The 12828-nt window shown below is 38.0% G+C and overlaps 1 protein-coding gene and 1 long non-coding RNA gene across 2 annotated transcripts in view; both read right to left on the minus strand.

Moving 5' to 3' along the window:
* Positions 1-12828, minus strand: part of LOC138402371 (uncharacterized) — a 160190-nt gene that overhangs the window by 74180 nt on the left and 73182 nt on the right. The window lies entirely within an intron of this gene.
* LOC117982475 (uncharacterized) overlaps positions 1-12828 on the minus strand; it is a 190038-nt gene that overhangs the window by 14609 nt on the left and 162601 nt on the right. Inside the window, exons 4-5 of the mRNA XM_069498644.1 lie at positions 3171-3249; positions 2282-2450 (exon numbers count right to left, since the gene is read on the minus strand). Of these exons, the coding sequence (XP_069354745.1) occupies positions 2282-2450; positions 3171-3249 (248 nt within the window). The remainder of the gene's footprint in view (positions 1-2281; positions 2451-3170; positions 3250-12828) is intronic.

Here is a 12828-nt window from a genome sequence, read left to right on the forward strand (position 1 = left end):
AAACATTCTCCTTGCCTCCGTGGGCAAATTAAGGCACTTCACTTATTAAATTTCATCATTTTGTTTAATTATCAATAAGCTTTCACGCTTCTCTCACCGAGTATTTTTTGGTGAGTTACAATTCGACTATCGACTCGTATCCATAAGCGAAAATGACGTCATTTACTAGTTTTAGGACGTCAAACTTAGGACTCGTACTGCCAAATTACTCGATATTGGTATTGGTGTAGGTAAACGCAAACCATTCTCGATGGTGACGTAGTTATGTGGTAATTGGTATCGTAAAGTTGAAAGCTATACTCGCAAACACTCGATCATCTTTAGTTCGCAATATTTCCGCTGTGTCGCTGCCTGTAGATGTATGGAAACAGTCGATTTCGACTTTGGTATTTTTAAAACTATGAAATCTTATACTAACTGTACAACTTCAGTACGCGGCACCTCGCGTCACTTGCGCGTCACTTTTATACCCGTTCGCGTACGAGCGCGAAGCGCCGTGCCGCGCCGCTGGGTATGTCGCACTAGCGTCACTGCACTGCGCGTCGCTTCGCTGCGCTTCAAAATATTCTCTCCAGCCGTGCCGCGCGGCAACGCGCGGTGAAGCGCTGTGCAGCGCCGCTCTAGTGCGATATGCGCCATACAAAATGATAGAAATGATATTTTGAAGCTCTGTGCCGCGACGTGCAGCTCGCTGAAGCGCCGCGCCGCGCCGCTCAGGTGCGGACGAACCTTTAAAATTTTAGTTTTTTAAACAGCATATTAAAAATGCTTATAGCGCCATCTGTTACTGAGTAGTGAGACGTTTAACGACCTAAATAGTAAAATAGATAAAGAATCTCATAACTTGTTAACATCCTTGTTTCTTGTTCCATAGTTGGTTTTATTGGAATGAATTCCTAAGTTTAGTGGTTTAGGGTCGTTTAGTGGTTTAGGGTCGTGAATCCGCAGTGTGATAGCGGCTAAATCTGTTCGCTTCCCTCCGACCTTGATTCTCCCTCGGTTCGTATTGTCACGAAATGGACATTCTGCTCATAAGTAATGCTAAAATTATCATAAAAGAAATAGTAAGTAGGTATTAAATTCATTACAGCCCGGCTACATCATAGGAATGTTATGATTTACTTTACCCTTAGCTAACAGGTTTGTAATAAGGCATTCTAGAGCAAATGGTGTGAAAAATATTAAATAACACTTGTTTTAATGGTGAAGGAAAACATCGTCAAACTATGCCTAACGATCTTCGTTGTTTTGAAAAGGAAGTTTCGAAACTTTATAGTTTATCACGCAATAACCGATTAGTTTTTGCGCTGTTAACTGCGTAACCTACGTTCCCATGGTTTTCTAACAGTTTTATAGACTAGCCATAAAGCTGTAAGCTTTCTTATTAAAGAAAATACGTAAAAGGGACATTTATGTGGTAACATAAAGATGTAAACGTTAAATATCTAAAGTTCCGCTAACATCAATAAAACTAGAAGCTTAAAAGCTCTTCAGAATTGACATTTATATGGTATACCTACATTGGCGAGGCTGATTTATTTTCTCTTGTGTCATGACATTTAAAGTTTCGCGACCGCCATACTTTAACATAATATATTTTTTATATTACTTTATAAGTTACGAGGTGATTTGAATATTGCCGATGATAAAAAAGGTCAAAAATTGCTATTTTTACACCTTAAATTATTACAGGATTATATTGTGACTCGTTGGGAATTGATCGAAATTTTTCTCCCATCGAGTTACACTGTTACTAGTTGCAAGCATTTTGGTGCGGTATGATTACGGTACTTTAAAAAAATCTGAGTTACAAGGCACTACCACAGCCTAAAAACATAAATACAGATCTGTATAGTACGCGGCAGGTTGAAATGGTAATGGAGGAGGGAACTTCCCGCACAGCCCCCGCGCTAACCCAGTGCGGGTGAGCATGGGTGACGTGCGGGTGTGCGGAGCGTCCCCCCGCCTCATACCCCGATTGCAATCTCGACCTGTCGCGGATTATAGGGTCACAGGGGAAGACGGGGGCGGATTAATTATAATTAATTATAATGCCCGCGACCGCGTCCGCGTGGATTTACGTTTTTCAAAATCCCGCGGGAAATCTGTTAATCTATCTCCATTCCTAAATTTTAGCCAAATCCAACCAGTACTTTTTGCGTGAAGGAGTAACAGACATACACACACACACACACACACACACACTTACAAACTTTCGCCTTTATAATATTAGTCGGGATATCGACCGATAGAAGTCGGCATTGCAAAGGTGCACAGCTACCTGTAGAGAAGCTCTGGCGACATGGCTATACACTGAAAGTGTAGTTCTTTAGGTGACAGCTTCTTCATCTTGGAGAAGGACTGGTAGTGCATCTGGCGCAGCTCGCCGCCCCACTTCCACGCGCGCGCCGGGTAGTCGTAGATGCCGCCGATCCACCGACTGGCTCTCGCTGGAAACCAGAAAGTAAGCTTTTATCATGGTATCAGGATGTTATCAGAATTGAGAAATGATTGTTTGGAAAAATTCGTAAACCAATAGTAGTACCCCGCCGCGTCGGTCTGTCTCAGAAGCGAGTTGTCGTCACATGACGCTCGTATTCGCCGTCCACTACTAATGTTTTCCACAGATTCGAGTTTGTGTCAAGGTATTTTTTTATACAAAAAAAAGTACCTACTTAGTTTTCCAGAACAAACAAAAGTAGGTAGTCGGTAGAACTAGTCACGGCTCTAAAACCTAAGATTTGTAGAATAGATTAATAATGAGGAAGTTTCAGGGAATAGCTTCAATAAAATTTTCATAGATGTCTCTTGAATATTTCGCATAGCTGTCGCCACGAAAGAGGAAAAATACTATCTATGCCACAGATCTAAGACTGACATAAGAATATGTCCATAGGTTAAATAGTTACTCTTCTTCTTCTTCTCTTAATATATGGATTTTTTCAGTGCCATGTCAGCACAATGCACTTTGCCAGAAATAGTTACTCTTTTATTCTTCATATAGTTATGTCATTGATTGACACGACCTAAAGCATAGATCATATAGAAACTGGAATAGGTATTATTTTTCGTCTTTAGTGGTGGTAATATATTCAGCGCCATCTATGAAATTTTTCTCGAACGTTGCCTGGTAACCTCCTCATTGTACTTAGTACATATTTTTCACTTACTGACAGTCTCTTTATTGAGGTAGGTCCGTAGGTTTCTGTCTTCCCACCGCGCCGGCACCGAGAGGTTGCTGTCGCGGTCCTGTAACAAACAACACTCCGTTTTACTCCTTCAGTTTAGTTATCTACAGCACTGCAAATCCATTCAAAAGACTACTTTTAAGTTTTACTTGCTAGTATTGTGGCTAATAGGCTAGTTGACCCTTTTTTTAAGTAGGTCTTAAATGGTTAATATTTGTCCTATTAGATCAAAAAAATTAACACTATATTTTTTTGCGCCCTAAAAACCGTAAAACTTTAATTTAAAAATATATTTTTCTTAGACAGGTGAAAACACTGTCGGCCATGTTTGGCCGATAGATTATCTGTGCTCTGACGTCATGCATTTGTAAACAACAGCACAACCTCCCAAAGTTTAATAAACATGACTTCTATACTAGTTTACATGAAAAATATTGTAATTATCGTTATTGTATCATCCGAGAATGTAAAAAAAGTAGATAATTTAAAGTCCTGACAAACTTTTACGGACTTTAAATTTTATATATATGGATACTACGTTAGTCCACGCGTGACATAGGGATGACATTTCTTTGTTTACATATTTAATGACGTCACATCATGGCTGACAGCGTTTTCTGCGTTTCAAATAAAAATAAAAATTGTATTTTTTTAAATTGGATTTATATATCCATCCTGCGTTTTTAATAATTGTTATTGATATATTTCGTTGTCTTAAGCAAAATACTATAATAAATAATCATTTATTGGACGAAATTAGATATGAGTCAAGTAGCCTATTCTGAGCACAACCTAATTTTAGAGTATTCGCATGCTCTTTTTACTAATGTAATATGAAAAGGACAGACACAGTTTGACAGTTTTAAATTTAATTTTTAGATGGTAAAACTCGTGATTTTAGCACGCACTCGCGAACCTACTGTTTAAATTTGTATGGTGCACTAAAATTTAGAGTCTTTAAATGTGAAAGTCATGTTCCGTTCCTTTTTTAACATTAGTAAAAAGAAAAGGATGCAGATAATCTAAATTTAGTTTAGAGAGAGACTAGAGAATCGGGGCCTATCGCATTTCTATTTGGCGCCTTTTACAATAGAAGTCATGTTGAGTCGATTGTATAAATACGGGTGGTTGGTGGTTTTTAAACTAGTCTCGTTCCAACGCGAGACTCGACCGAATGCTTTTTGTGTTTAGGTCGCCATTTTGATTGACCGCAACACCTTGACACGTCTAAATGTTTGATCAATGTGACTGATACATTAACATGCTAACCCACTTTTGTTGGCTTTTTTTTTCGCCGAACCGACGGGAGATGGAGCTTGTGGGCAGACTTCGTGTTCTGGAGTGAGCCTCGAGCGCATTAGACCGAGCACATGAAGAAGGTGACGAGCAGCAGGTGGATAAGAAAAACCAGAAAAGAAAAGAAGAAGCAAAGCGGAGGACCGTGTTTGGTGGCGCTCTCTCGAAAGGGCTTATATTTTACATTGGACGCATGCAAACTGATGGATCGCATTGGATTGGATAGCATAACATTGAAGGCATAAAGGTTATTAAAATGTATTGATTAAATTACGTTAGTGCATCTAATCTTTACTACTTAACAAACCTAACAAGTAGGTACCTAATAGCCAGGCCATAGATATGAATATTTATGCCTAGTTTAAAACAGTAGGATTTAGAAACATTGAAAACCTTGCTAGTAATACTCAAACAAAATAATGTCTTACAATATTTTGGGGTTGTTCAAAATTGTAACTTATGAAAAAGTTGTAAGATTCGCAAATATGAATACTTGCTTCTCATTGCAATTTAAACCTAAAACTACGGACATTATAGAGTTTAAAATTGTTTAAACAAACAATTGTCGTAAAACATAGTAGGTTCCACGAATACCGATAGTCATAATTGAGTTGTTAGTTTCAATACAAAGAAGTGGTAAAGGCTCTAGAGATGGTAAACATTAGCGTAAGAACTAAAGTGGGACAATTGCCAATGACGGGAGTCCCTGATGACATCATGATTGTGGTAAGGAGAATTCTGATGACAATATTGATTTAACGAGATCATAGGAAAGCGATGCTGTATTGCACGTAGGTATGGGGCGTGGCTTATTATGGCTTCGTGGTTTGCAAGAGAAATCTAAATATATAAAAGGACTAGGTGACTGACTGACTGACTTACTGAATGATGTACCAAACTTAGCTTAAACTACTGGACGGATCGGGCTGAAATTTTGTCATGCAAATAGCTATTTTGACGTAGGCGTCCTGGGCGTCCATTAAGAAAGGACTTTTGAAAATTCAACCCCTAAGGGGCTGACATAGGGGTTTGAAATTTGTGTAGTCCACGCGGACGAAGTCACGTAATATAGGTATTCTACGTTTGTTATTTTGTCCATCAATGACACCGCAACGGAACAACGGATTGACGTGGTTTTTTGCACGGGTATACCTAGTTAAGGACCTGGAGGTTGACATTTGCTATTTTTTATCCAAGGAAATCAAAGTTCTTACCCAATTTTTAAAAACTTAAATCCACGCGGACGCAGGTATTATTTAGTTAAAATTTTCTTGTTGTAGGTAGGTACCTATTTCTTGTTGTTGGAGATTAAAATAATTATTATGATTTAGATCAATTTTGTTTTTTGCAGAGAGATGCTATATGGAAAGACTTACATTACAGCCTCTGGAATAATAGTCAATGGTGGCCAAATATATCGAATAATATTACTGTGGTATGTACTTTACAATCCAGAAACATTGTCGTGACTGATCACTGAACTAAAAGGATGAAAACTAGCTCAAAAATAATGACGAGGTGAGAGGTTGGAGCGCACCTGCCTAAAGGCCATCATCATCATGATCATCATTATAGCCAACCAATGGACATCCACCGCTGGACAAACGTAAATCCCTTCAGATGTCGGAAGACCGTTCGTCTTAGCAGTCCGTATCAGAAATGTTGAAACAATGAAATTGAAAGCGATAAAGGCTCTACCTACCTACTCTTTTTCAAACATCTCACGCTTCTGCTATCGTGACATAGAATATTTTGTTAGTTGACCTAAATTGTGATTTGAGGTGACACACATTTTTCAAATTACCATGATTCATAAATCACTCAAGCGTACATCTTTCTCAATTAAAAGATAAAAATAAACGCTATAAGCTAAAAGTAGCCAAAGATAAGATAAATAAAAGATGGCTGGAAGGGAATCCGACTCCCACATAAAGTGTTCAATGGCCGTCTAAATGATTCATTCGGACAGTTTGTATGGGTTATGGGGGCGATAACTGTTGGATTTAAACGATACAATCCACTTTAATTTGAGTGATAGACAAGAAGAAAAATCTATTAATCACTAGTGTCCAAAGTCCTGATCATCCCTACTTCCCTACTAATATTACAAATGTGAAAGTGTGTCTGTCTGTCTGGTAGCTTTTCACGGTCCAACAGTTCAACCAATTTTGACGAAATTTTGTACAGAGTTAGCTTACATCCCGGGGAAGGACATAGACTACTTTTATACCGGAAAATCAAAGAGTTCCCGCGGAATTTTTAAAAACCTTTATCCACGCGAAATAATAATTTAAAAAATGCTTACCGAATTAAGCTCCCCGTTTTTTGGATTCGGTGAACAATCATGTCAGCCACAAGTTTATTTTGACAGGTCTTTCTATAATTAGGTACGATATTATGATATTGAGAAAGCAATCTTTTAAAAAAATCTGGATTCTTCTGTATTAGTAAGTATATTGAAAGAAGAAAAGAAAGAAAGAAACGACGTTTATTTATACAATTGTGCCACACATCACAACTTAAAGCTAAGAGCTGGTTATTCCGGCGCTTCTTCCACCTGAGAACAAGCAAAAGAACGCTATTGCACGATTCGTGTCTATCTATGTGGGGACTACCACTTTTCATTTAAATCTTACTGTACAAATATTCAGAACTTTATAGCACATATTATTTTAAGGTTTTTATATTTTGATCCTCTCTCATTTTCGCCGACCGTCTACGGGTCGATGGCCAAGTGCGGATTGGCAGACGAACCGTATGGTGGCAACTCTCAGGCATGCTGGTTTCCTCGCGATGTGTTTTTCACCGTTGAAGCAAGTGATATTCATAAATTATATCACACTTGTTGCTCAGTTCATAGTAAAGCGTATCTATTTTGATTCCTAGACAACTACCTAATTATATTGACAACGCTTCTGTAAATTCCAATTTGCTAGTTTTATTAAATAAGGGCCGATCAAATTATAAAATTCATAATAATAGCTGTTTCACATAACAGCTCTATTCCGGACAACAGCGTATTAATTTTTATGTATAAGATAAATCGACTTTAAGAACGTTTAGAAAAATAATAGATGAATACATTAATGACAACGCGATAAATGGTGTTTCATCACCTTGATATTAATATTTATTACCGGCAAAAAATATTTCAGCCGGGTGCTCCACTTGGCAAACGTAACTCCGACGCTTCACGGAGAATCATAAAAACATAAACTGCTGTTTCCCACGCTTGATATTTATTGTTTTACACGCCCTCTACTATTAGAAACTATTTCGCATTCGACTGAATACCTCACACGATGATATAATCGCTTGAACTCGTGTGACTTCACAATTCAAAAACGTTTTTCATGAAGGCCAACTTGTGGCTCCAGTCCTTGAGAAGTCCAGACTCTATCACCGCCCGCGTCGTGCCGCCGCGCCGCCTGGTTCAAAAAGCAGTTTATTACTGAGAAGAGTCGTTAAGAAACTCAACGGTAAGAGATATAATGTTATCCTGCAGCACAATTTATTAGTAGGTAATTGCAATGTTTTGTCGAGGCTATGCAACGCTTTGCAAACGATGTAGCACTGATTAGGTTTGGTCTGCTGGAAGATTTAAAGTCCTCACAGTCTCAGTCAAGAAATACTTATCTATTTCATGCGCAATCGATAACACAATAAATTCTTAGTTATATTCAGATTCAGATACAGTCTAGCTTTTGGAGTGATTGGACTCAAAAACAAAGGTAAAGTGGCATATTCAAGGGATATAAGTATAACGTTCTCCCGGTGGTTATATTGTCATATTTTTTGGGCTCCGTACCTCAAAAGGAAAAACGGAACCCTTATAGGATCACTTTATTGTCTGTCTGTCTGTCGGTCTGTCAAGAAATCTACAGGGTACCTATTTTCCGTTGCGTTAGAATCATGAAATTTGCCAGGTAGGTAAGTCTTATAGCAGACATAAGGGGAAAAAATCTGAAAACCGTGAATTTAGGGTTACATCACACAAAAAAATTAAATTGTGGTCATGAACTAATATTGCTATTTTCAACTTTCACTAGTACACAACAAATACTTTTCCAATTTTCGAAGTAAGATAACTATATCAAGTGATATAAAAGGGCATCTGTGCATTCTAAAAGAGATTTTTATTTATTTTCATGCATTTGAATTATCGTGCAAAATGTCGAAAAAATACGACTGTAGTACGGAACCCTCGGTGCGCGAGCCTGACTCCCAATTGGCCGGTTTTTTACATATACCTGTGTAGGTACTTACATAACGTAATAATCATTTAAGTAATTTCTATAGAGACAGAGAGAGCACGTACATCCCACTTTGGACAGAGTCCAAGCCGCATGCCTAACTTGGCCGTTGTTAACCAATTCAATCAATTATCCTTGTTAACATACTACAGTACCTACACAACAAGACAATCACCAAAACCTATAAATGAAGATGTTGATCCTAGACAAGAAATCGAATAGACATGTTTTGTTATTGAATTAGACAAAAATCAAACGCATTAATAGACACCTGTCTTTTTATAACAAAAGTACGCATGCCGTTTTGTCGGTCTCAACGATAGAGACAATGCTCTACAAATCTGCTATCTCCTTCTAAAGGTCGATGTACATTACTTTCTGCCGTGTACTGTAAGTAATTTATATTTTATGCAATAAGCATTTTTAAATGGCTACATATTTTTTACTGTAATAGTTGATACGTAGGTCTTCATTTGCGTAGATTTCGGCTTTTTGTAATTTCTGTGGAAACTCCAGGATAGAAAGTAAACTATGTCACTCACCTTACTATATCCGTCTCCGAGATGCAAGCTATCTATGTACCAAACTTTGTCAAAATTGGTTAAACCGTAGCCGTGACAAGAAAATAAACAGACAAACGGACAGACACAATTTCACATCCATACTATTACTATAAATGCGAAAGTGTGTCTGTCTCTCTGCTAGCTTTTCACGGCCGGCTGACGTCAACATGACATCATATCGATGTTAATGAGACATGGTTCCAGTGTAATAGCAATTTGCGGGACTGATACGTGCTTATACTTATGTACTCGAAAATAAGCGCCAAATGTTTTAGACAAATTAAATCCTGACGAAACCTTGGCCTAGAAATTACGCAGAACCGCGTTGGTATTTTTATCCCCTCTTAGGTTTATAAGCGAGTATTTCACACCCAAGTATTTCTATTCTATCGGTGTAGTCTCCAATAAATTCGTTCTCTTTTAAGCTTTATCTGCCCGAACATTAAACAAGACATAAATCGCGAGGCGCGTCCGCGTTAGTCTGGTGGGTAGCGGATCTATAGCACAATGCATTTTAGAATTTGGATTTATGTGGGTATTACAAATTACAACACAAAATTGAAAAAATACTTGTGTCCGTAATCTAAATATAAGATAAGGGGGTGATATAGGGTTTTGAAATTTTGTAGTCCACGCGGACGAAGTCGCGAGCATAAGCTAGTCTAAATATATAAAAGAAAAAGGTGACTGACTGACTGTCTGACTGACTGACTGATCTATCAACGCACAGCTCAAACTACTGGACGGATCGGGCTGAAATTTGGCATGCAGATAGCTATTATGACGTAGGCATCCGCTAAGAAAGGATTTTTGAAAATTCAATCCCTTAGGGGCCGAAATAAGGGTTTGAAATTTGTGTAGTCCACGCGGACGAAGTCGCGAGCACAAGCTAGTATCTTAAAATATATTAGCGCATATAGCACGTACACCATACATAATACCTATCTTCTTATTTGTTTGTTTTGGCGGATTATATTCCTTGTATGAGACCGGATTTTTCTAAATTACCACGAACAAAAAATAAATAGAATACATTAATATACTTACGTTAAACGCCGGACGGTGAATACGAAAACACTCTGTCTGTCACATACAGAAACGACGCGCGAAGCGCACGGTGGTCATAATCTATGGTAGTCGGTGAGTCTATGTGTCACTGTGCGAAACGGCAACGTCGTGCTCGAGCCACTCGCTTTCTTACGCAAAACTTCACGAATGTTTTAGCGGTAAATTTAAATTTGCGGGATCCGCGGATCCGCGTTTTGAAGGTGCGGGATCCAGCAGATTAATAAGTGGAGCGGGATCCCGCGGGAATGCCGGATGCCGTTTTGCGGGATTGCAATCCCTAATTGCAATATGTGTTTGTGTGTGTGTGCTGTGATGCGAATACAAATCATCGGTTTATTCTCCACTCGATTTCTCTTAGAGAAGCCTAGACTATAATTTTTTTCCTGGATAGTGCAATATTAAGTACCTACGTGATTAAAAATAAATACCTACTTGTAAGTAGGTAGGTAGGATAACAAAAGGTTAGGTAATCGGAAAGTGAAATCTCGCCTTTGGATTGCGAGATTTGTGTTTTTGTTAATTTCTTAAAATTACCTATCAAATTCGATAGTACATTTTAGTCAACCAAGCAGAAATTAATCAGAAGTTTTTATGTTTTTACCTACACGTCAATTTAAAAAAAAAAATTTAGTAATCTGAACTGAAGTTATTATTACAAAATCTATTAACATTTCGCATCACTAGACGTACACTGCGAATAAGTAGGTGTAGTTTTCAATTATTAAAATTGTTAGATATAGTGTAATAAAAACATTATTATAGTGATTAATATACCTTCCTAAGTAACAGCGTAGCGAAACTATTATAATAGTTTTCCCAGTAGCGAAGGGTGAAAATCTGAAAAAGGGAAGCCGGAAATGTACTTACCTAAAAGAATATCAGCTGTTCCCCACCAACCACCACTACCACCTGTGAGCAGCAACGGATCGAAATAATTAGGGTTCCGTACCTCAAAAGGAAAAACGGAACCCTTATAGGATCACTTTGTTGTCTGTATGTCTGTCTGTCTGTCTGTCCGTCTGTCAAGAAACCCACAGGGTACTTCCCGTTGACCTAGAATCATGAAATTTGGCAGGTAGGTAGACCTTATAGCTGACATTTGGCCGGTTTTCTGAAAATCAGAACCTAAATCCATGCGGACGAGGTAGCGGTCTCTTCTTTCATGATCACATTGTTTCTTTTAACGTATTCCTATTTTTATGCTCGACCTTCGACATCTATATTTTCGCGCTATTGTAACCTTTTGAATTCATAACTGATGTCTCTTAACAGCTGCTACATACTACTTTGTTTATCCGACTCCACTGCCAAGTTTACTGGTGGGGTTTAAAATAAACGAACGACTGGAACAGGTGGTGTCCGTCATACTCGCCGCTAAAACCGCGAACAATGACGAACTTAGGCTGAAAAAGCAGCCTTGCTTATTTTCATTTCAAGTCAAATTAGTTATTTAAATTGAGTACTATTGTACACTTTCTGATGGTCAACTGCTGAATTTGCAATCATCACGATCAACCCATCATTGGCCCACTACTGAGCACGGGTATTATCTCATAATGAAGAATATTTTAGGCCAAAGTCCACCACGCTGGCCGAGTGCGGATTGACAGACTTCACACACCTTTGAGAACATTATGGAGAACTCTCAAGCATGCGGTTTCCTCACCATGTTTTCCTTCACCGTTAAAGCAAGTAGGTAATAGGTATTTGGTTGCTTAAAACGCACATAACTCCGAAAAGTTAAAGGTGCCGCGTGCCCGGAATCGAACCCCCGACTTCCGATTACGAGGCGGACGTCCTAAACACTAGGCTATCATAGCTTATACCTACCTATTACCAATTTAGGGGTTAATGATGATAACCGGGAGCGTGCGCTATCTGAAACACAAAGCTAAAGGTCAAATTTAGACCACCCAAAGTCGATTACCCATCTAACTACCATCTCGGAACAAAGTTACAAGTCAGTTTAGGCTTAGTCCAATTGGGTACTTGACTCCAACTTTTTTATTACTTTATTATAAACTAGGATAAAAATAATGACGTAAACTGAAAAAACTAATTAAATCGAACAAATAATAAAAACGTTATAAGCATTTAAATATTTCTAATTAGACAGAGATAGCGATACAGAATTATGACGTCATTTTGACAAATGCCACAGTAGCTTCGTGCGGTTTCATACAAATTTTCGTTTTGCGAGAAAGGGAAAGAAGACCCTGCCCCTCCAAAACTAAAAAGCCTATACCTTTGTAAATCTTTGTTGGATTTAATATTTTTTTCAGCGTACGTCATTATTTTTATCCTAGTCAATACTTATAATAAATTTATAATAAAGTAATAATATTAATCAAATTCTAAAATAGTAAAATACCCAATTCCGAACTAATTCCACCCAGCACCGTCTCAATCGAATGGCCAATTTAAAAACCAATAAAATATAAGTTGAACATTATAAATCTA

Source organism: Maniola hyperantus, chromosome 5, assembly GCF_902806685.2.
Source record: "Maniola hyperantus chromosome 5, iAphHyp1.2, whole genome shotgun sequence".
In the NCBI taxonomy this organism is placed as follows: domain Eukaryota; kingdom Metazoa; phylum Arthropoda; class Insecta; order Lepidoptera; family Nymphalidae; genus Maniola; species Maniola hyperantus.